This window comes from Oncorhynchus gorbuscha, linkage group LG05, assembly GCF_021184085.1.
Source record: "Oncorhynchus gorbuscha isolate QuinsamMale2020 ecotype Even-year linkage group LG05, OgorEven_v1.0, whole genome shotgun sequence".
Taxonomy (NCBI): domain Eukaryota; kingdom Metazoa; phylum Chordata; class Actinopteri; order Salmoniformes; family Salmonidae; genus Oncorhynchus; species Oncorhynchus gorbuscha.
In genome coordinates this window covers 6,645,786-6,673,401 of record NC_060177.1, presented here as the reverse complement: position 1 = coordinate 6,673,401, position 27,616 = coordinate 6,645,786, and the positions used below count along the sequence as shown (strand labels likewise).

At 45.8% G+C, this 27,616-nt stretch overlaps 1 protein-coding gene across 1 annotated transcript; it reads right to left on the bottom strand.

The window, feature by feature from the left end:
* Positions 1-732: 732 nt before the first annotated feature.
* Positions 733-15,056, bottom strand: gatm (glycine amidinotransferase (L-arginine:glycine amidinotransferase)). Its single transcript, XM_046348929.1, has 9 exons — positions 14,869-15,056; positions 13,294-13,515; positions 12,855-13,050; positions 12,518-12,708; positions 7,725-7,862; positions 3,914-4,078; positions 3,257-3,320; positions 2,967-3,083; positions 733-2,266 (listed from the first exon to the last, which is right to left on the bottom strand). Exons 1-9 carry the CDS (start codon positions 14,935-14,937, stop codon positions 2,154-2,156), a joined length of 1,275 nt encoding a protein of 424 aa, XP_046204885.1. The 5' UTR covers positions 14,938-15,056; the 3' UTR covers positions 733-2,153.
* Positions 15,057-27,616: the final 12,560 nt, after the last annotated feature.

Below are 27,616 nucleotides of genomic sequence, written 5' to 3'. Positions count from 1 at the left end.
ATAACAGAACATCACCGATCCATGTTTCCTTTTTCCTTTCTGTTTTGTCTTGACTACACTGATTACTACCCTTATTATGTTCCTTGTTTAACCTCTCGTCTACCTTTCTGTTTGGTCCGTGATTGTTTTGTGTAACTGTGTGTGTTGGAGGGTTTTCTCATTACGTGATGTTTCCTTGTTCCGTGATGTTCCGTGATGTTTCCTTGTTCCGGTTTTTGTATTAATATTTTGAGTAAAGACTTTAGTGTTTTTCCTCAAACCTGTGTCCTGCCCCTGACTCCGACAACGAACCCAGCACATTGTTACAACAACACAGAGTGTTGTTGTAACAAACGTATAGTCAATAACATTACAGGAACTGGGTTGTGAAACAAGGTTGCTTAAACCACTATGGTACTTAGTCAGCTGAGACAGATAGTTTTATTCAATGTGAATAAGCTCATTGAGTTATTTGATATGAAAATGTATTGAGTCAGTGGTTGGGTTGACAGACAGACAGACAGACAGACAGACAGACAGACAGACAGACAGACAGACAGACAGACAGACAGACAGACAGACAGACAGACAGACAGACAGACAGACAGACAGACAGACAGACAGACAGACAGACAGACAGACAGACAGACAGACAGACAGACAGACAGACAGACAGACAGACAGACAGACAGACAGACAGACAGACATAACAATAATTATTCAAATGTAATAATAATGAAATATTTCTCCCAAAATGTTTTATTTATTTATTTTTTAAATCATTTATATTGCATCCTTGAGCCATCTTCAATGCTTTGGAACAATCGAATATCAATTCAAGATCCAAAACACTTCAAGAGTACATTACATGTGCATCAAGGAAAAAAAAACTACTACGAACGTAAACTAGGGTTGTAATGACGTAAACACACTGTGTGTCCCGAATGGTACCCTAGTGCATATATAATACACTACTTTATGCACTATACAGGGATTAGGGTGCCATTTGGGACACATCCAGTGACCTCCTGAACCCTATTGGTCATTTGACCATGCAAACATAGAAGCAGCTTAGCAGTGTAATGAAAACAACTAGATCTGGCTCTGTTGCTATTGCAGAAGACAGCAGAGGCATAAGGCATAAGGTATCAGACTGGGACAAATACATAGTGTAAAATACTTGAAAAAAATACATGTACTTGAAAGTATTTGAGTTTGTACTTCTGGGACCATATTACATGGGTTATGTTCTACTGGTCCAAACTAAATTAAGTGCAGTATTTGAAAGTATTTGAAAAGTATTTGATATTTGACCCAGGTCTGCAAGGTAACACAATATCTGATATGGACCTCATTCTCCTTTTAAGAAAATATATAAAATGCTAATTTCTGGGAAACAATGAAAAATGTATGAGCCCAAATAAAATACACATATATATATATATAGTATAATATAGTATACATTTGTCTCAATTGATTCATTCTTTTCTCATTTTTTTTTTACAAAATAAAAATACCTGAGGTAAGAAATCCCATATTGTTTAATAATAATGATGTTCTATAAAACAGGTTTGACACGTTCTTTTAGATAGAAAAAAAAATATTATAAAAAAAAATAATCATATGGCATCAATTTATAATCGATATAAATGTTGATCTGTTTTTTTTCTGAGTTCTCAAAAGGAAGTAGTATAACGAACATCCACTCAGGGCTCTGGTCAAAAGAAGTGCACTACATAGGGAATAGGGTGCCATTTCAGACGCAGAACCAAGTGTGATGTCATCGTTATCATACCCATAAAGTAGCCTACACCCTGTCCTCTTTACCAAACGTCTCGTTTGTTTGATGTGACTCAGAGTCGTTCAGATGGTACGACGTTGCTTCACAATAGCCTAGCCAGAAATACAGTATTTATTGAAAATATTCAGTTACTTATCTTTTTTCTTCTCATCTAAAAATCAAGTTTAAAAAAAAACAAACTTTTGTTGTTGTTGAGCGTTAAAATTAACTCATTACCAAGCGTTTTTGCAAAAGGCACTGTCATGCACATAACTGTTTACTTTAAATCAACACGTGGTTTTCATTTTTTGAGATTGAAAAATCAACTGCAGATTGTTGTTTGGGGACTTTAACCTTACTTAAGCTCAATAAAAACTGTCTGTTTCTGGCACGGCTAGTGGAAGTAGGACTCCAGGGAACCACGGCGACGCACGTCGGTAGTCCAGCAGTGGAAGCCTCCTCCCAGGGAGTTGGCGTGGCGGATGTTCACCTTGATGGTCTTGATACCTGGAGGAGAGAGAGAGAGAGAGAGAGAGAGAGAGAGAGAGAGAGAGAGAGAGAGAGAGAGAGAGAGAGAGAGAGAGAGAGAGAGAGAGAGAGAGAGAGAGAGAGAGAGAGAGAGAGAGAGAGAGAGAGAGAGAGAGAGAGAGAGAGAGAGAGAGAGAGAGAGAGAGAGAGAGAGAGAGAGAGAGAGAGAGAGAGAGAGAGAGAGAGAGAGAGAGAGAGAGAGAGAGAGAGAGAGAGAGAGAGAGAGAGAGAGAGAGAGAGAGAGAGAGAGAGAGAGACAGAGAGAGAGAGAGAGAGAGAGAGAGAGAGAGAGAGAGAGAGAGAGAGAGAGAGAGAGAGAGAGAGAGAGAGAGAGAGAGAGAGAGAGAGAGAGAGAGAGAGAGAGAGAGAGAGAGAGAGAGAGACAGAGAGAGAGAGAGAGAGAGAGAGAGAGAGAGAGAGAGGGAGGGAGAGAGAGAGAGGGAGAGAGAGAGAGAGAGAGAGAGAGAGAGAGAGAAACCAGAGGAATGGCAGTTGTCAAAAGGTCTGTCTTGTAACTTTATCTGAACTAACTTAGACAAACAAATAAAAACTATCAATCACTAAATAAAGATAAAAGGGCAAGAACTAAATGGTTGAATAAAACAGGGATTCTAATGAATAGGTCATAGGTCATAGGTCATAGGTCATAGGTCATACACGAAGGTCATCTTCTACTCACCAAGGTTCTCAAACATCTTGTGGATGGTGTGCTCGTTAGCATCACACATGACCCGTTTGGGGTCCAGCATCAAGACATTCATGGACAGCCACTTAGAGGACATCCACAGAGGGTGGTCTGATGGGAGAACAGGTAGATTTACTAACCAGACACTCGTAGATATCGTCACACTATGAAAAGACCACACCGACAGTGTTGAGTATGAGTTTTCTATCAACAAATAAGGAAGTGCTAGAAATTGGGTTGTCTTTTGTTGATTGAATTCCTAAACAACAACAACAACAACATACCATCAGGAATCAGAGGAGTTGGAGGCTTCACCACGGTCCAGCCGGCCTTCTCAAACATCTCCACCTGAAGGAGAGAAATCAGAGATGCTGTAGGTCAGACAGTGAGGTCTGTTCCCATGTCGAGTTTTATCAGTTACAGCACCGCTCCACTAGAGGGCACTGCAGGAATGTATTTACAGGTGGAAAGGGCAAACTGGCCAGGAGGGTAATCTCTTGTTTCTCTCTCTCTCTCTCTCTCTCTCTCTCTCTCTCTCTCTCTCTCTCTCTCTCTCTCTCTCTCTCTCTCTCTCTCTCTCTCTCTCTCTCTCTCCTCTCCCCTCTCCCTCTCTCTCTCTCTCTCTCTCTCCCCCCCTCTCTCTCTCTCTCCCCCCCTCTCTCTCTCTCTCTCTCTCTCTCTCTCTCTCTCTCTCTCTCTCTCTCTCTCTCTCTCTCTCTCTCTCTGACCTCTCTCTCTCTCTCTCTCAGTCCCCCCTCTCTCTCTGAAGGTCTCTCTACCCCCCCCCTCTCTCTCTCTCTCCTCTACCCCCTACCTCTCTCTCTCTCTAGTCCCAAGATCTCTCTCTCTCTCCCCTCTCTTCTCCTCTCTCTCTCTCTCTCTATCTCTCTCTCTCTCTACCCCCCCCCCTCTCTCTCTCTCTCTCCCTCCATCAGACTGACCTGACGACAGGGACGGTCAGGGTTGGACAGCACCAGTCCCGGCCCGATGATGTTGAAGGTGGCGTCAATGTGCATGGGGTTTGGGTCCTTGAATGAGATGATGTGGACCTTGTAGTCCGGGGCAAGATGACGGCGCATCCACTCAATCCCCATGTAGTTTGTAACCTGAAAATAGAGAAATAATGACTGGAATCAATCCCCATGTAGTTTGTAACCTGAAAATAGAGAAATAATGACTGGAATCAATCCCCATGTAGTTTGTAACCTGGAAATAGAGAAATAATGACTGGAATCAATCCCCATGTAGTTTGTAACCTGGAAATAGAGAAATAATGACTGGAATCAAATCCCCATGTAGTTTGTAACCATGACTGGAATCAATTCATTTAGAGAATGACGTGTTTTAAATGACTGGAACACCTAATCATTTCTTTGTAATATAGAGAAATAATTATGGAATCATTTCCCCATGTAGTTTTAACCTGGAAATAGAGAAATTCTTGACTGGAATCAATACCCATTGATAGTTTGTAACCTGGTGAAATACCAGTAAATAATGACTGGAATCAATCCCAATTCAGTTTTACCTGGAAATAGAGAAATAATGACTGGAATCAATCCCCATTAGTTTGTAACTGGAAACAGAGCAAATTCATTATCACTGGTTAACACTGTAGTCCTACAGAGCACCCAATAGAGAAATAATGACTAGGAATGTGGTCCCCAGTAGTTTGTAACCTGGAACTAGTTAACAATGACTGGAATCAAATGCACAATAAATTGTTTACGCATAATTCATTTAGGAATGACGTGTTTAAATGACACCTAATCATTTCTTTGTAATATCTAGTAATAATAATTATACACCATTTGGTACCAGGTATTTACAGAGCACCCAATTCATTACCTTCACTAGTTAACAGTTCCAGAGTACCTATTGATATCATATAATTTCCTGGTGAATACCACCAGGTAAAAGTGTTGCATTACCCAATTCATTACCTTCACTAGTTAACACTGTGGTCCTACAGAGCACCCAATTCATTACCTTCACTAGTTAACACTGTGGTCCTACAGAGCACCCAATTCATTACCTTCACTAGTTAACACTGTGGTCCTACAGAGCACCCAATTCATTACCTTCACTAGTTAACACTGTGGTCCTACAGAGCACCCAATTCATTACCTTCACTCCTTCTGTAGCTCAGTTGGTAGAGCATTCGCTTGTTAACACTGTGGTCCTACAGACCACCCAATAGAATTACCTTCACTAGTTAACACTGTGGTCCTACAGAGCATATATATCACTAGTTATTACAATTCATTACCTTCACTAGTTAACACTGTGGTCCTACAGAGCACCCTAGTTAAATTCATTACCTTCACTAGTTAACACTGTGGTCCTACAGAGCACCCAATTCATTACCTTCACTAGTTAACACTGTGGTCCTACAGAGCACCCAATTCATTACCTTCACTAGTTAACACTGTGGTCCTACAGAGCACCCAATTCATTACCTTCACTAGTTAACACTGTGGTCCTACAGAGCACCCAATTCATTACCTTCACTAGTTAACACTGTGGTCCTACAGAGCACCCAATTCATTACCTTCACTAGTTAACACTGTGGTCCTACAGAGCACCCAATTCATTACCTTCACTAGTTAACACTGTGGTCCTACAGAGCACCCAATTCATTACCTTCACTAGTTAACACTGTGGTCCTACAGAGCACCCAATTCATTACCTTCACTAGTTAACACTGTGGTCCTACAGAGCACCCAATTCATTACCTTCACTAGTTAACACTGTGGTCCTACAGAGCACCCAATTCATTACCTTCACTAGTTAACACTGTGGTCCTACAGAGCACCCAATTCATTACCTTCACTAGTTAACACTGTGGTCCTACAGAGCACCAAATTCATTACCTTCACTAGTTAACACTGTGGTCCTACAGAGCACCCTTCACTAGTTAACACTGTGGTCCTACAGAGCTGACCCCTATGTAGGCCTCTAGGCCTGTATCTAATTGTGTTAATTAGTGGCTCTGAACTCGGTCATTGACAAACTATAAAAAAGCCTCAAAGGGACTCAATGTGTTCCGTGACCCCGTGACCCCGTGACCCGTCTGTACACCAGTTGTCTGTTCTGTCGGCTTCTTTGCTCCAGACTGGGGATGTAATTGCAGCCAGGCAGTGGAGGCCTTCTGTTGGGGTTCTGCATCCCTATTACTATTTTGTCTCTTTATTAGGTGAACTGTAGCTACGCTGTTACGGCCAAAGACACCTGGTCGTCCAACATCTCATTCCAAATTCATGGGCATTAAAATGGAGTTGGTCCCTCCTTTACTGCTATAACTGCCTCCACTCTTCTGGGAAGGCTTTCCACTAGATGTTGGAACATTGCTGCTATAACAGCCTTCACTCTTCTGGGAAGGCTTTCCACTAGATGTTGGAACATTGCTGCTATAACAGCCTCCACTCTTCTGGGAAGGCTTTCCACTAGATGTTGGAACATTGCTGCTATAACAGCCTCCACTCTTCTGGGAAGGCTTTCCACTAGATGTTGTAACATTGCTGCTATAACAACCTCCACTCTTCTGGGAAGGCTTCCCACTAGATGTTGGAACATTGCTGCTATAACAGCCTCCACTGTTCTGGGAAGGCTTCTTACTTGTTGTTGGAACATTGCTGCAGGGGACTTGCTTTCATTCAGCCACAAGAGCATTAGTGAGGTCGGGCACTGATGTTGGGCAATTAGGCCTGGCTCGCAGTCAGTGTTCCAATCCCAAAGGTGTTCAATGGGGTTGAGGTCAGGGCTCTGTGCAGGCCAGTCAAGTTCTTCCACACCAATCTCAACAAACCATTTCTGTATGGGCCTCGCTTTGTGCACGGAGATATTGTCATGCTGAAAGAGGAAAGGGCCTTCCCCAAACTGTTGCCACAAAGTTGGAAGCACAGAATCGTTTAGAATGTCATTGTATGCTGGAGCGTTAAGATTTACCTTCACAGGAACTAAGGGAGTCGAACCATGAAATACAGCTCCAGACCATTATTCCTCCACCAAACTTTACAGTTGGCACTATGCATTCGGGCAGGTAGTATTCTCCTAGCATCCTCCAAACCCAGATTTGTCCGTCGGACTGCCAGATGGTGAAGCGTGAGTCATAACTCCAGAGAACGTGTTTCCACTACTCCACAGTCCAATGGCGGCGAGCTTTACACCACTCCAGCCGACGCTTGGCCTTACCCACTGTGATCTTAGGCTTGTGTGCGGCTGCTCGGCCATGGAAACACATTTCATGAAGCTCCTGACGAACAGTTCTTGTGCTGACGTTGCTTCCAGAGGCAGTTTGGAACTTGGTAGTGAGTGTTGCAACCGAGGACAGATGATTTTTAAACACTACGCACTTCAGCAGTCGGTAGTCACGTTCTGTGAGCTTGTGTGGCCTACCACTTTGCGGCTGAGCCGTTGTTGCTCCTAGATGTTTCCACTTCACAATAACAGCACTCACAGTTGTTCGGGGCAGCTCTAGCGGGGCAGAAATTTTACGAACGGACTTGTTGGAAAGGTGGCATCCTATGACGGTGCCACGTAGAAAGTCACTGACCTCTTCAGTAAGGCCATACTACTGCCAATGTTTGTCTATGGAGATTGCATGTCTGTGTGCTCGATTTTATACACCTGTCAGCAACGGGTGTGGCTGAAATCCACTCATTTGAAGGGCTGTCCACATACTTTGTTTTAGATGAAGGAGTGAACACAGTGTGACTCTATAAAAGATATGTGGCATTGGGGTCTCCATACCTGACTCCTCTGGACGAACAGATCCCTGCCAGCTCTGATGAAGTCAGCGGCGTCGAAGCACGGCTCGTGTTCGGTGGTGACAAACTTTCCCTGGGCAGCCAGCTTGTGTCTGTCCTCCACCGTGCGCATAGGGTAGTCCTGGAGGGGGGCAGAGAGAGAGACAGATTAGAGAGACAGATTAGGTTAGTCCTGGAGGGGACAGAGAGAGAGACAGGTTAGAGAGACAGATTATAGAGACAGATTAGAGACCAACAGGTTAGTCCTGGATGGGGCAGAGAGACAGACAGGGCAGAGAGACAGACAGGTTAGTCCTGGAGGGGGTAGAGAGAGAGACAGATTAGAGAGACAGATTAGAGAGACAGACAGGGCAGAGAGAGAGACAGGTTAGAGAGACCGACAGGTTAGTCCTGGAGGGGGCAGAGAGAGAGACAGATTAGAGAGACAGGCAGGTTAGTCCTGGAGGGGGCAGAGAGACAGACAGGGCAGAGAGACAGATTAGAGAGACAGACAGGTTAGTGCTGGAGGGGGCAGAGAAAGACAGATTAGAGAAACAGACAGGTTAGTCCAGGAGGGGGCAGAGAGAGAGACAGATTAGAGAGACAGACAGGTTAGTCCTGGAGGGGGCAAAGAGAGAGACAGATTAGAGAGACAGACATGTTAGTCCTGGAGGGGGGCAGAGAGAGAGACAGATTAGAGAGAGAGACAGATTAGTCCTGGAGGGGGCAGAGAGAGAGACAGGTTAGTCCAGGAGGGGGCAGAGAGAGAGACAGATTAGAGAGAGAGACAGACAGGTTAGTCCTGGAGGGGGCAGAGAGAGAGACAGATTAGAGAGAGAGACAGATTAGTCCTGGAGGGGGCAGAGAGCGAGACAGATTAGAGAGAGCGACAGATTAGTCCTGGAGGGGGCAGAGAGAGAGACAGGTTAGCCCAGGAGGGGGCAGAGAGAGAGAGACAGATTAGAGAGAGAGACAGACAGGTTAGTCCAGGAGGGGGCAGAGAGAGAGACAGATTAGAGAGAGACACAGACAGGTTAGTCCTGGAGGAGGCAGAGAGAGAGACAGATTAGAGGGACAGACAGGTTAGTCCTTGAGGGGGCATAGAGAGACAGACAGGTTAGTGCTGGAGGGGGCAAAGAGAGAGACAGATTAGCGAGACAGGCATGTTAGTCCTTGAGGGGGCAGAGAGAGACAGACAGGTTAGTGCTGGAGGGGGCAAAGAGAGAGACAGATTAGAGAGACAGACTGGTTAGTCCTGGAGGGGGCAGAGAGAGACAGATTAGAGAGACAGACAGGTTAGTGCTGGAGGGGCAGAGAGAGAGAGAGACAGATTAGGGAGATAGACAGGTTAGTCCTGGAGGGGGGCAGAAAGAGAGACAGATTAGAGAGACAGATTAGAGAGACAGACAGGTTAGTCCTGGAGGGGGCAGAGAGAGAGGAGACAGATTAGAGAGACAGACAGGTTAGTCATGGAGGAGGCAAAGAGAGAGACAGATTAGAGGGACAGACAGGTTAGTCCTGGAGGGGGGGCAGAGAAAGAGACAGATTAGCGAGACAGACAGGGCAGAGAGAGAGACAGATTAGAGAGAGAGACATGTTAATCCTGGAGGGGGTCAGAGAGAGAGACAGATTAGAGAGACAGACAGGTTAGTCCTAGAGGGTGCAGAGAGACAGACAGATTAGAGAGATAGACAGGTTAGCCCTGGAGGAGGCAGAAAGAGAGACAGATTAGAGCAACAGACAGGGCAGAGAGAGAGACAGGTTAGTCCTGGAGGGGCAGAGAGACAGACAGATTAGAGAGACCGACAGGGCAGAGAGAGACAGATTAGAGCAACAGACAGGTTAGTCCTGGAGGGGGGACAGAGAGAGAGAGAGACAGGTTAGAGAGACAGACAGGGCAGAGAGAGAGAGAGACAGGTTAGTTCTAGAGTGGGGACAGAGTGAGAGACAGATTAGAGAGACAGACAGGGCAGAGGAGAGAGACAGGTTAGTCCTCGAGGGGACAGAGTGAGAGACAGATTAGAGAGACAGACAGGGCAGAGAGAGAGAGACAGGTTAGTCCTGGAGGGGACAGAGTGAGAGACAGATTAGAGAGACAGACAGATTAGAGAGATAGACAGGTTAGCCCTGGAGGAGGCAGAAAGAGAGACAGATTAGAGCAACAGACAGGGCAGAGAGAGAGAGACAGGTTAGTCCTGGAGGGGACAGAGTGAGAGACAGATTAGAGAGACAGACAGGGCAGAGGAGAGAGACAGGTTAGTCCTGGAGGGGCAGAGAGAGAGACAGATTAGAGCAACAGACAGGTTAGTCCTGGAGGGGGGACAGAGAGAGAGAGACAGGTTAGAGAGACAGACAGGGCAGAGAGAGAGAGAGACAGGTTAGTTCTAGAGTGGGGACAGAGTGAGAGACAGATTAGAGAGACAGACAGGGCAGAGGAGAGAGACAGGTTAGTCCTGGAGGGGACAGAGTGAGAGACAGATTAGAGAGACAGACAGGGCAGAGGAGAGAGACAGGTTAGAGCAACAGACAGGTTAGTCCTGGAGGGGGGACAGAGAGAGAGAGACAGGTTAGAGAGACAGACAGGGCAGAGAGAGAGAGACAGGTTAGTTCTAGAGTGGGGACAGAGTGAGAGACAGATTAGAGAGACAGACAGGGCAGAGGAGAGAGACAGGTTAGTCCTGGAGGGGACAGAGTGAGAGACAGATTAGAGAGACAGACAGGGCAGAGAGAGAGAGACAGGTTAGAGAGACAGACAGGGCAGAGAGAGAGAGACAGGTTAGTTCTAGAGTGGGGACAGAGTGAGAGACAGATTAGAGAGACAGACAGGGCAGAGGAGAGAGACAGGTTAGTCCTGGAGGGGACAGAGTGAGAGACAGATTAGAGAGACAGACAGGGCAGAGAGAGAGACAGGTTAGAGAGACAGACAGGGCAGAGAGAGAGAGACAGGTTAGTTCTAGAGTGGGGACAGAGTGAGAGACAGATTAGAGAGACAGACAGGGCAGAGGAGAGAGACAGGTTAGTCCTGGAGGGGACAGAGTGAGAGACAGATTAGAGAGACAGACAGGGCAGAGAGAGAGAGACAGGTTAGTCCTGGAGTGGGGAGGGGGGGGGTCAGACAGAGGTCAGAGACTGACTGGTTTGAACATAGACTCAGTGATAAACAAAGTAAACATCAGTATCGGAACGATTTCTGCAACAGAGAGTTGAAGCACGAGGCTAAACTTCTCCACCGTTTTTGGCAGCCTGCAGCCGTCGCAGCAGAGTGATGTGTGCCCGTACAGATACTCTGTGAGAGTGCATCTTCTTGCATCACACTCATATTAAATATCTTTGGTCAACCCTGCTGCTTGTGGCAATGTCACGTCGCTGAATCTCAGTTTAAAGAGAGGTCAGAGAAACTGACAGGTTGGCGCAGGGGGGTTGATTATCTACAGCCATTAAGTTATGAGTCTCAGTTTAAAGAGAGGTCAGAGAAACTGACAGGTTGGAGCTGGGGGTTGATTATCTTCAGCCATTAAGTTATGAGTCTCAGTTTAAGGAGAGGTCAGAGAAACTGACAGTTTGGAGCAGGGGGGTTGATTATCTTCAGCCATTAAGTTATGAGTCTCAGTTTAAGGAGAGGTCAGAGAAACTGACAGGTTGGCGCAGGGGAGGTTGATTATCTACAGCCATTAAGTTATGAGTCTCAGTTTAAGGAGAGGTCAGAGAAACTGACAGGTTGGCGCAGGGGGTTGATTATCTACAGCCATTAAGTTATGAGTCTCAGTTTAAGGAGAGGTCAGAGAAACTGACAGGTTGGCGCAGGGGGGTTGATTATCTACAGCCATTACGTTATCATGTATGAACTGTGTATCTTTAAATGGCCACATGAGTAAAATACACACCCTGTTCTTGGGCCTAATCTCATGAGTAATACAAACACCATGTGTTTGGGCCTAATCTCATGAGTAAAATACACACCCTGTTCTTGGGCCTAATCTCATGAGTAATACAAACACCATGTGTTTGGGCCTAATCTCATGAGTAAAATACACACCCTGTTCTTGGGCCTAATCTCATGAGTAATACAAACACCATGTGTTTGGGCCTAATCTCATGGGTAATACAAACACCATGTGTTTGGGCCTAATCTCATGAGTAATACAAACACCATGTGTTTGGGCCTAATCTCATGGGTAATATGTCACTTATAGCATGCTATATGAGATACGGCCAAAGAACATCTATGCCACGTATAGTAGACACTTTTATTCAAAGCGGTTTTACATAACAGTGAATGCATGTTTAGTATGTGATCCCTGCAGGAACAGAGACTCTGAAGTGAGTAGAGCATCTCTCGGGGGTCAGGATGACATCTAAAGTGAGTAGAGCACCTATCGGGGGTCAGGATGACATCTAAAGTGAGTAGAGCACCTATCGGGGGTCAGGATGCCATCTAAAGTGAGTAGAGCTCCTCTCGGGGGTCAGGATGCCATCTAAAGTGAGTAGAGCACCTATCGGGGGTCAGGATGCCATCTAAAGTGAGTAGAGCACCTATCGGGGGTCAGGATGCCATCTAAAGTGAGTAGAGCACCTCTCGGGGGTCAGGATGCCATCTAAAGTGAGTAGAGCACCTATCGGGGGTCAGGATGCCATCTAAAGTGAGTAGAGCACCTATCGGGGGTCAGGATGCCATCTAAAGTGAGTAGAGCACCTATCGGGGGTCAGGATGACATCTAAAGTGAGTAGAGCACCTATCGGGGTCAGGATGCCATCTGAAGTGAGTAGAGCACCTCTCGGGGGTCATGTATCACCTACCTGATCGTACAGCTCATCAGACATGGTGGGTTTTGGGGGGGTGGTCCACTTGGCACCCTTTCTGAAGTACTCCTTGATGAGGGGTCTGTAGGCCCGGTACTCAAAGAAGCGGGACCTCCAGGCCATGGGAGCCTCGATAATCTCATTCCCCACCACCATGAGGATGTCTCTGGGCATGGCAGCATACAAGCCTGGGTGGAGGAGAGGAGAGGAGACATGTTAGAGACACACAGGTTGTTTTTTTACTCAATGCTCAGGTGGTGAATATTCTATCAAACAATCAATAATTCAACCAATCAATGAACCAACCAATCCCGTAGCGCTCCCCTCTGCCTACCAGTAGAGGTGAAGTCTGGAGTGTTGTACTCAAAGGACCAGTCCATGGGTTCAGGTCTCTGGACTGTAACTCCCTCCATGCGGAGAATATTGCACATTTCTTCAATCTCAGCAACGGCTTTCTTCAAGTGGTCCTCAGGAAAGCTTTGGCCCCCATACTTCTGGTAGAAGGGCCAATGCTTCTCATATGTGTTAGCCTGTTGAAAAAAATACATCAATATGGGTTCTTCATTCATTCATTTATTTGAATGATTTATATGCTATTTGAGCAGGTGAGTCCCATTAAAGATTTGAATGTATTTGGCAAGGAAGCTGTTGCTATTTGCAATAGGCTCAATGCAATAATAATATATTTTTATATTTATGGTTCATTGCATCTCAGTTTAAACATAGTGTAGATTTGTTCTACATAATTGTGAGTCCTGACTTGATGACCTCACCTTGACCTCTACTGTGAAAGGAGGGACGCGCGCGTTCTCGGCGCGGCCTACGATCACCTCTTCGAGCGGGTCCCATTCGTTGTAGGCGCAGACAGGACACTCCTGTCGCTCAGGCTCAGTGACGGCGTCCTCCTCCAGGGCGCGTTGCGGCTGCGCGGCAGCAGCGGAACTCGAGTAGCTCTGGAACGCGCCCTGCACCCAGCCTGTCATGGCGCGGCCGAGCTGCGGGAAGATGAACAGCTGCGTCAGTATCATCTGCTGGCATGTCACCGTGTGGTCACACATTACATGTAATGTTTAGAATGACAGGAAATTAGCTGTAAAACTGAAACATTTTCTCTCAGACTCATGGCAAAATGTGTACAATAGCATCATATTAGCTATAAAACTGCAAATGTTTATCTTTGCCCCACAGCAGAATGTGCCGCATTGTAGGAAGTTAGTTGTTTTCTCCCCCCCAAAAAAATCCTTAATCATGTTTCGCTCAGACCTTGAGGGGCGCGAAACTGCGGTATGCCACTGGGTCACACTGCTGGCTCCGCAACGCAAAACATGATTACAGGGCCATTCACAGGTTTACCATATAACATTATATTATAATCAAATTGATTAAGATGTTAACCTTCCAACAAATGTGGATTTGTTTGATATATTTTTCCAATCAGTAGTTGAACTGAGGTGATTCTTCAAGTCCTGACCATGATAACTATGGTTTAAAGATAAGTCGACCAAGGACTAACCTGTTAGCTTAATCTCTTGCAGTAAGCCTTATCATACACATTCGACATTACACAAAGACCGATGCATTACAAGGCCAATAGGAAAAGCATTGGTCAATATAAGGTGTTAAAGCGTAACGGAGCTGTTAGATATGGACTATTGGTTTTGAGTCAAGGTGCGCTTGATAAACAGACTTATCTCGGTTGGAGGTATGATTTCAAGGGGCCAGTGAGGGCATGCGCAGCTCTCCGTGTCAGTGGGTTCAGGAAGGGCCCGCAACAGCTGTCCACTGTCAATCACGCGCAAAAATTTGCTGCCGGACACACGTCTCTCTCTTACACATTTCCAAATAAAGTAGAAACGTTCTCTTCCAATAAATACATGTTTTAATTTCTGTAGCAATTTTTGCCTTCTACTTCGTGCAGAAGGAATTGACTTAATTCACAATTCCAGGAGAACAGCATGCGAAATTCTTGAGTAACGCAAGAAATGCTGCTATATTCGTTTTATTTGAAACAAAAACTCGCCTATGTCCGAACAAAATCAATTAATGAAAGAAAATAACCTGCTTTTTGATTGGTAGGCCTACATTTAATTGAGTATTTTGCTGTGAAATAAGGTGTAACAAAATAGCCTATTCATTTTATTTAAAAAAAATAATGTTCAAAGTAATCAGAACAAACTCAATTAATAACTAAATAATATTATAATTGTAAAAAACTGAAATGAAATGTGTTCACTTTTCTGAGTGACAGCCAACAGCTGTTTGCAGCAGCTGCGCTTTCCTTGAGACTCGCCACATTTTATGATTTTGTACATTTCTGAATAAACAAAAAACAGGAACTAAATACCAACCATAGATCCGATCAGATGGGCGGCCTCGGCCCCCCTGCTACCTCCTCTGAGACACCTGACTCGCAGCATTGTCCGACCTGATAATGGTGATGGCTATTTGGGATATTCTAGCGGCGGGCGACTTCGCGGCAGGACAAGATCCACCTGAATGTCAGGAGTTGTGAGAATGAATGGAAGACCCCTCGCGTTCTGATGCCTCTTTATATCCGCTCGCAGGGCGCCTCGAGGCATTGGGACAAGTTATGGGGGGGCAGTCAACGTGACCTGAGAAAAATGTTCCCTGAAATTCTACACCTTACGCCAGCACATTCTTATCAGCCCCACACCCAATCTCTCCCACACAAATGGAAGAAAGTAAACGCATGGAAAGGTTGCAGACAGCTTGCAACCCCCCCCCCCAATTTTTTTTAAGCTAAATTAATAACATTTGCATATCATTATTCAATGATGAGATTATTAAACCTATTGCCTGAAAAAGGGGATTGAGACATTTCTGAGATAATTGCATGATGTTTCAAAACAGGGCAGATTCGCATTTGTATGTCGTTGTGTTTTACTGTAAAATAAATCAATTCAACTATGTGATTTAGAACCTGTTGATGGAACAGAGGCCATGTGTGGGACACTGCACTAGTGATAACATGATGCAGGCTACAGGAGGTGGGACACTGCACTAGTGATAACCTGATGCAGGCTACAGGAGGTGGGACACTGCACTAGTGATAACATGATGCAAGGCTACAGGAGGTGGGACACTGCACTAGTGATAACATGATGCAGGCTACAGGAGGTGGGACACTGCACTAGTGATAACATGATGCAGGCTACAGGAGGTGGGACACTGCACTAGTGATAACATGATGCAGGCTACAGGAGGTGGGACACTGCACTAGTGATAACCTGATGCAGGCTACAGGAGGTGGGACACTGCACTAGTGATAACATGATGCAGGCTATAGGAGGTGGGACACTGCACTAGTGATAACCTGATGCAGGCTACAGGAGGTGGGACACTGCACTAGTGATAACATGATGCAGGCTACAGGAGGTGGGACACCGCACTAGTGATAACCTGATGCAGGCTATAGGAGGTGGGACACTGCACTAGTGATAACCTGATGCAGGCTACAGGAGGTGGGACACTGCACTAGTGATAACATGATGCAGGCTACAGGAGGTGGGACACTGCACTAGTGATAACATGATGCAGGCTACAGGAGGTGGGACACTGCACTAGTGATAACATGATGCAGGCTACATGAGGTGGGACACTGCACTAGTGATAACATGATGCAGGCTACAGGAGGTGGGACACTGCACTAGTGATAACATGATGCAGGCTACAGGAGGTGGGACACTGCACTAGTGATAACATGATGCAGGCTACAGGAGGTGGGACACTGCACTAGTGATAACATGATGCAGGCTATAGGAGGTGGGACACTGCACTAGTGATAACCTGATGCAGGCTACAGGAGGTGGGACACTGCACTAGTGATAACATGATGCAGGCTACAGGAGGTGGGACACTGCACTAGTGATAACCTGATGCAGGCTATAGGAGGTGGGACACTGCACTAGTGATAACCTGATGCAGGCTACAGGAGGTGGGACACTGCACTAGTGATAACATGATGCAGGCTACAGGAGGTGGGACACTGCACTAGTGATAACATGATGCAGGCTACAGGAGGTGGGACACTGCACTAGTGATAACATGATGCAGGCTACATGAAGTGGGACACTGCACTAGTGATAACCTGATGCAGGCTACAGGAGGTGGGACACTGCACTAGTGATAACATGATGCAGACTACAGGAGGTGGGACACTGCACTAGTGATAACCTGATGCAGGCTATAGGAGGTGGGACACTGCACTAGTGATAACATGATGCAGGCTACAGGAGGTGGGACACTGCACTAGTGATAACATGATGCAGGCTACAGGAGGTGGGACACTGCACTAGTGATAACATGATGCAGGCTACAGGAGGTGGGACACTGCACTAGTGATAACATGATGCAGGCTACATGAAGTGGGACACTGCACTAGTGATAACATGATGCAGGCTACAGGAGGTGGGACACTGCACTAGTGATAACATGATGCATGCTACAGGAGGTGGGACACGGCACTAGTGATAACATGATGCAGGCTACCGCTTGACCCTATCCCCTCCTCTCTTCTCCAGACCATTTCCGGAGACCTTCTCCCTTACCTCACCTCGCTCATCAACTCATCACTGACCGCTGGCTACGTCCCTTCCGTCTTCAAGAGAGTGAGAGTTGCACCCCTTCTGAAAAAACCTACACTCGATCCCTCCGATGTCAACAATTACAGACCAGTATCCCTTCTTTCTTTTCTCTCCAAAACTCTTGAACGTGCCGTCCTTGGCCAGCTCTCCCGCTATCTCTCTCTGAATGACCTTCTTGATCCAAATCAGTCAGGTTTCAAGACTAGTCATTCAACTGAGACTGCTCTCCTCTGTATCACGGAGGCGCTCCGCACTGCTAAAGCTAACTCTCTCTCCTCTGCTCTCATCCTTCTAGATCTATCGGCTGCCTTCAATACTGTGAACCATCAGATCCTCCTCTCCACCCTCTCCGAGTTGGGCATCTCCGGCGCGGCCCACGCTTGGATCGCGTCCTACCTGACAGGTCGCTCCTACCAGGTGGCGTGGCGAGAATCTGTCTCCTCACCACGCGCTCTCACCACTGGTGTCCCCCAGGGCTCTGTTCTAGGCCCTCTCCTATTCTCGCTATACACCAAGTCACTTGGCTCTGTCATAACCTCACATGGTCTCTCCTATCATTGCTATGCAGACGACACACAACTAATCTTCTCCTTTCCCCCTTCTGATGACCAGGTGGCGAATCGCATCTCTGCATGTCTGGCAGACATATCAGTGTGGATGACGGATCACCACCTCAAGCTGAACCTTGGCAAGACGGAGCTGCTCTTCCTCCCGGGGAAGGACTGCCCGTTCCATGATCTCGCCATCACGGTTGACAACTCCATTGTGTCCTCCTCCCAGAGCGCTAAGAACCTTGGTGTGATCCTGGACAACACCCTGTCGTTCTCAACCAACATCAAGGCGATGGCCCGTTCCTGTAGGTTCATGCTCTACAACATCCGCAGAGTACGACCCTGCCTCACACAGGAAGCGGCACAGGTCCTAATCCAGGCACTTGTCATCTCCCGTCTGGATTACTGCAACTCGCTGTTGGCTGGGCTCCCTGCCTGTGCCATTAAACCCCTTCAACTCATCCAGAACGCCGCAGCCCGTCTGGTGTTCAACCTTCCCAAGTTCTCTCACGTCACCCCGCTCCTCCGTTCTCTCCACTGGCTTCCAGTTGAAGCTCGCATCCGCTACAAGACCATGGTGCTTGCCTACGGAGCTGTGAGGGGAACGGCACCTCAGTACCTCCAGGCTCTGATCAGGCCCTACACCCAAACAAGGGCACTGCGTTCATCCACCTCTGGCCTGCTCGCCTCCCTACCACTGAGGAAGTACAGCTCCCGCTCAGCCCAGTCAAAACTGTTCGCTGCTCTGGCCCCCCAATGGTGGAACAAACTCCCTCACGACGCCAGGACAGCGGAGTCAATCACCACCTTCCGGAGACACCTGAAACCCCACCTCTTTAAGGAATACCTAGGATAGGATAAGTATCCCCCCCCTTTAAGATTTAGATGCACTATTGTAAAGTGACTGTTCCACTGGATGTCATAAGGTGAATGCACCAATTTGTAAGTCGCTCTGGATAAGAGCGTCTGCTAAATGACTTAAATGTAAATGTAAATGTACAGGAGGTGGGACACTGCACTAGTGATAACCTGATGCAGGCTACAGGAGGTGGGACACTGCACTAGTGATAACATGATGCAGGCTACAGGAGGTGGGACACTGCACTAGTGATAACATGATGCAGGCTACAGGAGGTGGGACACTGCACTAGTGATAACATGATGCAGGCTACAGGAGGTGGGACACTGCACTAGTGATAACCTGATGCAGGCTACAGGAGGTGGGACACTGCACTAGTGATAACATGATGCAGGCTACAGGAGGTGGGACACTGCACTAGTGATAACATGATGCAGGCTACAGGAGGTGGGACACTGCACTAGTGATAACATGATGCAGGCTACAGGAGGTGGGACACTGCACTAGTGATAACATGATGCAGGCTACAGGAGGTGGGACACTGCACTAGTGATAACATGATGCAGGCTACAGGAGGTGGGACACTGCACTAGTGATAACATGATGCAGGCTACAGGAGGTGGGACACTGCACTAGTGATAACATGATGCAGGCTACAGGAGGTGGGACACTGCACTAGTGATAACATGATGCAGGCTACAGGAGGTGGGACACTGCACTAGTGATAACATGATGCAGGCTACAGGAGGTGGGACACTGCACTAGTGATAACATGATGCAGGCTACAGGAGGTGGGACACTGCACTAGTGATAACATGATGCAGGCTACAGGAGGTGGGACACTGCACTAGTGATAACATGATGCAGGCTACAGGATTGGGACACTGCTACAGTGATAACCTGCAAGGCTACAGGACTGCAACAGTGGGACACTGCACTAGTGTAGATACAAAGGATACATAGATACATAGTAGGTTGTGGATGAGTGCAGTTTACAGTTCCAGCAATATCTTGTGCATTTGTGTCAGATTTAAAGAGCAATATTGTACAAGGCCAAAACTGCAACAGTAGATACAAACAGTAGATACGTACTGTAGATACATACTGTAGATAATACAGTAGATACATACTGTAGATACATAGATACATACTGTAGATAATACAGTAGATACATACTGTAGATACATAGTGTAGTAGATACATATAGATAATACAGTAGATACATACTGTAGATACATACAGTAGATAATACAGTAGATACATACTGTAGATACATACTGTAGATACATACAGTAGATACATACTGTAGATACATACAGTAGATAATACAGTAGATACATACTGTAGATACATACTGTAGATACATACTGTAGATACATACAGTAGATACATACTGTATAATACATACTGTAGATACATACTGTAGATACATACTGTAGATAATACAGTAGATACATAGTGTAGATACATACAGTAGATACATACTGTAGATACATACAGTAGATACATACTGTAGATACATACAGTAGATAATACAGTAGATACATACTGTAGATACATACTGTAGATACATACTGTAGATACATACAGTAGATACATACTGTAGATACATACATACTGTAGATACATACTGTAGATAATACAGTAGATACATACTGTAGATACATACTGTAGATACATAGTGTAGATACATACAGTAGATACATACTGTATAATACATACTGTGGATACATACTGTAGATACATACTGTAGATAATACAGTAGATACATAGTGTAGATACATACTGTAGATAATACAGTAGATACATACAGTAGATACATACTGTAGATACATACTGTAGATACATACAGTAGATGAATAGGGTTAGGGTTTGGGCGCTGGCAGGCCGTCATTTTAAATAAGAATTTGTTCTTTAACTGACTTTTCTAGTTAAATAAAGGTTACATAAATTAGGCTAGTCACCAGAACATAGGGGTTTGCCTGTATGGGTGGATGTTGACATTAGAAAGCACTGTTTCCTAGAGTAGTATTTGTCTTTCTATGGCTGCGTTGCAGTATACACGTGTCTATTGTTTTAATGCACACTGTAAGGCTATGCTGTTGTCTTGGCCAAGTCTCTCCCTCATAAAGGACGTTCTTTATCTAAAGGGGACTCCCTGGTTCTATAAAGCTCATATTCCCTATTTAGTGCACTACTTTTGACAAGAGACGATAGGAGCTCCGGTCAAACGTAGTGCCATTTGGGATGCGATACCTTCAAGCTACTCAGCCCACACGTCAGTGGCCTCCATTACAGGCCAGTAAGCAGCAGACGGTCTGCAGGACATCAATGCAGGTCAAGGGATCATAACATAATGCTAACCTATTTCACATGACATGGTGCAGACTACACTAGTACCATGAGGTCAATTCAACGTCATGACACTTGGTTTGAAGCCCACAGCCTGCATTGCAGCAAGCAGGTTAGTTGACAGAGAGAGAGAGAGACACTGACAGAGAGAGAGACAGAGAGAGAGACAGATAAGGAGAGGGAGAGGGAGAGAGAGAGAGAGTTGGAGAGAGAGAGAGACAGAGAGAGAGAGACAGAGAGAGAGACAGAGACAGAGACAGAGAGAGACAGAGAGACAGAGAGACAGAGAGAGACAGAGAGAGAGAGAGAGAGAGAGAGAGAGAGAGAGAGAGAGAGAGAGAGAGAGAGAGAGAGAGAGAGAGAGAGAGAGAGAGACAGAGAGACAGAGAGAGAGAGAGAGAGAGACAGAGAGAGAGAGAGAGAGAGAGAGAGAGAGAGAGAGAGAGAGAGAGAGAGAGAGAGAGACAGAGAGAGACAGAGAGAGACAGAGACAGAGAGACAGAGAGAGAGAGAGAGAGAGAGAGAGACAGAGAGAGACAGAGAGAGAGACAGAGAGAGACAGAGAGAGAGAGAGAGACAGAGAGAGAGAGACAGAGAGAGAGAGACAGAGAGAGAGAGAGAGAGACAGAGAGAGGGTGGGTGCACGTAGGCAGACAGTGTGTCAGCACCACACGTTTCTGTGAGCTGTTCTGTTTCTCAACGTGGCAAGAGTGACCTCGGTGACCGCTGATATTGGCCTGGCTTCAAACCCAATAGCTGGAGAACAGGATTCAGAGGGTATGGAATAGGAGAAGTATGATCATATGTAACATAGGGGCTGTTAAGCTTGAGTTTATTAGAAAAACATAACAGCATAACGATATGAAATAAGATTCTCTGTACGTGTTGAGGACCACAATAAAACCATAAAATCACATAACGATATGAAATAAGATTCTCTGTGCGTGTTGAGGACCACAATAAAACGATATGTTACAAAGGATATGTAATAGGATATGTAATAGGATAAGGTATATCTACTTATTCTTACGCGGTAAACGCCGGTCATCACAATAACCAAACCAGCCATTTCAGGACACTAGGCCCCCGGGGCGGCAGGGTAGCCTAGTGGTTAGAGCGTTGGGCTAGCAGCCGAAAGGTTGCAAGTTCAAATCCATGAGCTGACAAGGTACAAGACTGTCGTTCTGCCCCTGAACAGGCAGTTAACCCACTGTTCCTAGGCCGTCATTGAAAATAAGAATTTGTTCTTAACTGACTTTCCTAGTTAAATAAAGGTAAAAAAAATATTTAAAAAATCCTTCGCTCATCCATTAAACCTCTAAAAGGTGTGACACATTACCACACCTGAGATGTCTTGTCAAATGGGAGAAATGAGGCCCAACTAGTATGGGGGTGACATCCTCTATAGTCAAAAGTAGTTCACTACAGTCAGTAGTAGACGAGGGGTAAGCCTGATGAAAGATACTACCCAGCAGTAGACTAGGGGTCAGCCTGATGAAAAAACTACCAAGAAGTAGACTGGGGGTCAGGGGTCATCCTGATGAACCAAACTACCCAATAGTAGACTAGGGGTCAGCCTGATGAACCAAACTACCAAGTAGTAGACCAGGGGTCAGGGGTCAGCCTAATGAACAAAACAACCCAGAAGTAGACTAGGGGTCAGGGGTCAGCCTGATGAACTAAACAACCCAGAAGTAGACTAGGGGTCAGGGGTCAGCCTGATGAACCAAACTACCCAGTAGTAGACCAGGGGTCAGGGATCAGCCTAATGAACAAAACAACCCAGAAGTAGACTAGGGGTCAGGGGTCAGCCTGATGAACTAAACAACCCAGAAGTAGACTAGGGGTCAGGGGTCAGCCTGATGAACCAAACTACCCAGTAGTAGACCAGGGGTCAGGGATCAGCCTAATGAACAAAACAACCCAGAAGTAGACTAGGGGTCAGGGGTCAGCCTGATGAACTAAACAACCCAGAAGTAGACTAGGGGTCAGGGGTCAGCCTGATGAACCAAACTACCCAGGAGTAGTCTACTACTCTACTACCAAACTTCCTAGTAGTAGACTTGGGGTCAGCCTGGTGAACCAAACTATCCAGTGGTAGGGTCAGGGGTCAGCCTGATGAACTAAACTACCCAGTGGTAGACTAGGGGTCATGGGTCAGCCTGATGTATCAAACTACCTAGTAGTAGACTAGGGGTCAGCCTGATGAACCAAACTTCCCAGTAGTTGACTAGGGGTCAGCCTGATGAACCAAACTACCTAGTAGTATGCTAGAGGTCATCCTGACGAACCAAACTTCCCAGTAGTAGTCTAGGGGTCAGCCTGATGAATCAAACTACCCAGTGGTAAACAAGGGGTCAGGGGTCAGCCTGATGAACCAAACTACCCAGTAGTAAAATAGGGGTCAGCCTGATGAACTAAACTACCCAGAAGTAGACTAGGGGTCAGGGGTCAGCCTGATGAACCAAACTACCCAGAAGTAGACTAGGAGTCAGGGGTCAGCCTGATGAACCAAACTACCCAGTAGTAAAATAGGGGTCAGCCTGATGAACTAAACTACCCAGAAGTAGACTAGGGGTCAGGGGTCAGCCTGATGAAACAAACAACCCAGTACTAGACTAGGAGTCAGGGGTCAGCCTGATTAACCAAACGACCCAGTACTAGACTAGGAGTCAGGGGTCAGCCTGATTAACCAAACGACCCAGTACTAGACTAGGAGTCAGGGGTCAGCCTGATTAACCAAACGACCCAGTACTAGACTAGGGGTCAGGGGTCAGCCTGATTAACCAAACTACCCAGAAGTAGACTAGGGGTCAGGGGTCAGCCTGATGAAACAAACAACCCAGTACTAGACTAGGAGTCAGGGGTCAGCCTGATTAACCAAACGACCCAGTACTAGACTAGGGGTCAGTGGTCAGCCTGATGGACTAACCAACCCAGTGGTAAACTAGGGGTCACCCTGATGAATCGAACCAGCTAGTAGTAGACTAGGGGTCAGGGGTCAGCCTGATGAACCAAACTTCCCAGTAGTAGTCTAGGGGTCAGCCTGATGAATCAAACTACCTATTAGTAGACTTGGGGTCAGCCTGGTGAACCAAACTACCCAGTGGTAGACTAGGGGTCAGGGGTCAGCCTGATGAACTAAACTACCCAGTGGTAGACTAGGGGTCAGGGATCAGCCTGATGAACCAAACTACATATTGGTAACCTAGGGGTCAGTATCATTTTGTCACGCCCTGGTTGAAGTATTTTGTGTTTATCTTCATGTATTGGGTCAGGCCAGGGTGTGGCATGGGTTTTTGTATGTGGTGTGTATATATTGGGATTGTAGCTAGTGGGGTGATCTAGCAAAGTCTATGGCTGTCTGGAGTGGTTCTCAATCAGAGGCAGGTGTTTATCGTTGTCTTTGATTGGGAACCATATTTAGGCAGCCATTTTCTTTGAGTTTGTCGTGGGTGATTGTCCTTATTCCTGTCTATGTGTTAGTGTACACAAGTATAGGCTGTTTCAGTTTTCGTTACGTTTATTGTTTTTTGTAGTGTTTGTATTTAGATTCGTGTTACGTTTGTTTATTAAAACATGCATCGCAATCTACACGCTGCATTTTGGTCCGACTCTCCTTCACACCAAGAGACCCGTTACACATTTATATTATCACTGACAGTCCCCAGCTCTCTCTCTATCATGTACATTATCACTGACAGTCCCCAGCTCTCTCTCTATCATGTACATTATCACTGACAGTCCCCAGCTCTCTCTCTATCATACATATTATCACTGACAGTCCCCAGCTCTCTCTACCATGTACATTATCACTGACAGTCCCCAGCTCTCTCTCTATCATACATATTATCACTGACAGTCCCCAGCTCTCTATCATATATATTATCACTGACAGTCTCCAGCTCTCTCTCTATCATACATATTATCACTGACAGTCCCCAGCTCTCTCTACCATGTACATTATCACTGACAGTCCCCAGCTCTCTCCATCATATATATTATCACTGACAGTCCCCAGCTCTCTCTCTGTCATATATATTATCACTGACAGTCCCCAGCTCTCTATCATATATATTATCACTGACAGTCCCCAGCTCTCTCTCTCTATCATATATATTATCACTGACAGTCCCCAGCTCTCTCTCTCTATATATATATTATCGTTGACCGTCCCCAGCTCTCTCTCTCTATCATATACATTATCACTGTCAGTCCCCAGCTCTCACTCTATCATATACATTATCACTGACAGTCCCCAGCTCTCTCTCTCTCTATCATATTATCACTGACAGTCCCTAGTTCTCTCTCTATCATATTATCACTGACAGTCCCCAGCTCTCTCTCTATCATATATATTATCACTGACAGTCCCCAGCTCTCTATCATATACATTATCACTGACAGTCCCCAGCTCTCTATCATATACATTATCACTGACAGTCCCCAGCTCTCTATCATATACATTATCACTGACAGTCCCCAGCTCTCTCTATATATATATTATCACTGACAGTCCCCAGCTCTCTATCATATACATTATCACTGACAGTCCCCAGCTCTCTCTATATATATTATCACTGACAGTCCCCAGCTCTCTCTCTATCATATATATTATAACTGACAGTCTCCAGCTCTCTCTCTATCATATATATTATCACTGACAGTCCCCAGCACACTATCATATATATTATCACTGACAGTCTCCAGCTCTCTCTCTATATATATATTATCACTGACAGTCCCCAGCTCTCTCTCTATCATGTACATTATCACTGACAGTCCCCAGCTCTCTCTCTATCATACATATTATCACTGACAGTCCCCAGCTCTCTCTACCATGTACATTATCACTGACAGTCCCCAGCTCTCTCCATCATATATATTATCACTGACAGTCCCCAGCTCTCTCTCTGTCATATATATTATCACTGTCAGTCCCCAGCTCTCTCTCTATCATATATATAATCACTGACAGTCCCCAGCTCTCTCTCTATCACATATATTATCACTGACAGTCCCCAGCTCTCTATCATATATATTATCACTGACAGTCCCCAGCTCTCTAGAATATATATTATCGTTGACAGTCCCCAGCTCTCTCTCTATCATATATATTATCACTGACAGTCCCCAGCTCTCTATCATATATATTATCACTGACAGTCCCCAGCTCTCTATCATATATATTATCACTGACAGTCCCCAGGTCTCTCTCTATATATATATTATCGTTGACAGTCCCCAGCTCTCTCTCTGTCATATATATTATCACTGACAGTCCCCAGCTCTCTATCATATATATTATCACTGACAGTCCCCAGGTCTCTCTCTATCATATATATTATCGTTGACAGTCCCCAGCTCTCTATCATATATATTATCACTGACAGTCCCCAGGTCTCTCTCTCTATATATATTATCGTTGACAGTCCCCAGCTCTCTCTCTATCATATATATTATCACTGACAGTCCCCAGCTCTCTCTCTGTCATATATATTATCGTTGACAGTCCCCAGCTCTCTCTCTGTCATATATATTATCGTTGACAGTCTGACATCCATGTCCTGTCCACCACTACTGCTCCCATCAGAGAGCAGACACACTGAGGGAATTTACTAGTTTGTTAGTTTGTATGTCGTTTAGCCTTCAAAGGTTGCTCATCTTCCAAGAGTCTATAAATTAAAACCCACTACAGCTTCTGCCAAGAGGTTTGAGCCTGTTTGGCACAGCTGGGTATATGGTAATGTCCTCATTGTGCTGAGCTAGTTCTGCCAAGAGGTTTGAGCCTGTTTGGCGCAGCTGGTTATATGATAATGTCCTCATTGTGCTGAGCTAGTTCTGCCAAGAGGTTTGAGCCTGTTTGGCGCAGCTGGTTACATGGTAATGTCCTCATTGTGCTGGGCCAGTTCTGCCAAGAGGTTTGAGCCTGTTTGGCGCAGCTGGTTATATGGTAATGTCCTCATTGTGCTGGGCTAGTTCTGCCAAGAGGTTTGAGCCTGTTTGGCGCAGCTGGTTATATGGGAATGTCCTCATTGTGCTGAGCTAGTTCTGCCAAGAGGTTTGAGCCTGTTTGGCGCAGCTGGTTACATGGTAATGTCCTCATTGTGCTGGGCCAGTTCTGCCAAGAGGTTTGAGCCTGTTTGGCGCAGCTGGTTATATGGTAATGTCCTCATTGTGCTGGGCTAGTTCTGCCAAGAGGTTTGAGCCTGTTTGGCGCAGCTGGTTATATGGGCATGTCCTCATTGTGCTGGGCTAGTTCTGCCAAGAGGTTTGAGCCTGTTTGGCGCAGCTGGTTATATGGTAATGTCCTCATTGTGCTGGGCTAGTTCTGCCAAGAGGTTTGAGCCTGTTTGGCGCAGCTGGTTATATGGTAATGTCCTCATTGTGCTGGGCTAGTTCTGCCAAGAGGTTTGAGTCTGTTTGGTGCAGCTGGTTATATGGGAATGTCCTCATTGCCCAGGGCTCGGTTGCTGGTTTGAGTCCAGTGTTTCCAAATTTCCCTATATAGTGGTACTACTATAGACCAGAGCCCTATTCCCAATATAGTGGTACTACTATAGACCAGAGCCCTATTCCCAATATAGTCCACTTCTTTGACTAGAGCCCTATTCCCTATATAGTGCACTACTTTGACTAGAGCCCTATTCCCTATATAGTGGTACTACTATAGACCAGAGCCCTATTCTCTATATAGTGGTACTACTATAGACCAGAGCCCTATTCTCTA

Coding starts and splice junctions, on each gene's coding strand:
- gatm (XM_046348929.1), bottom strand. CDS start 14,937: ATGCTGCGAGTCAGGTGTCTCAGAGGAGGTAGCAGGGGGGCCGAGGCC. Junction 7,863..12,517: donor CTGATGAGCTGTACGATCAG/GTAGGTGATACA, acceptor GCCCCCCTCCAG/GACTACCCTATGCGCACGGT. Junction 4,079..7,724: donor TGTTCGTCCAGAGGAGTCAG/GTATGGAGACCC, acceptor CTCTATTTTCAG/GTTACAAACTACATGGGGAT.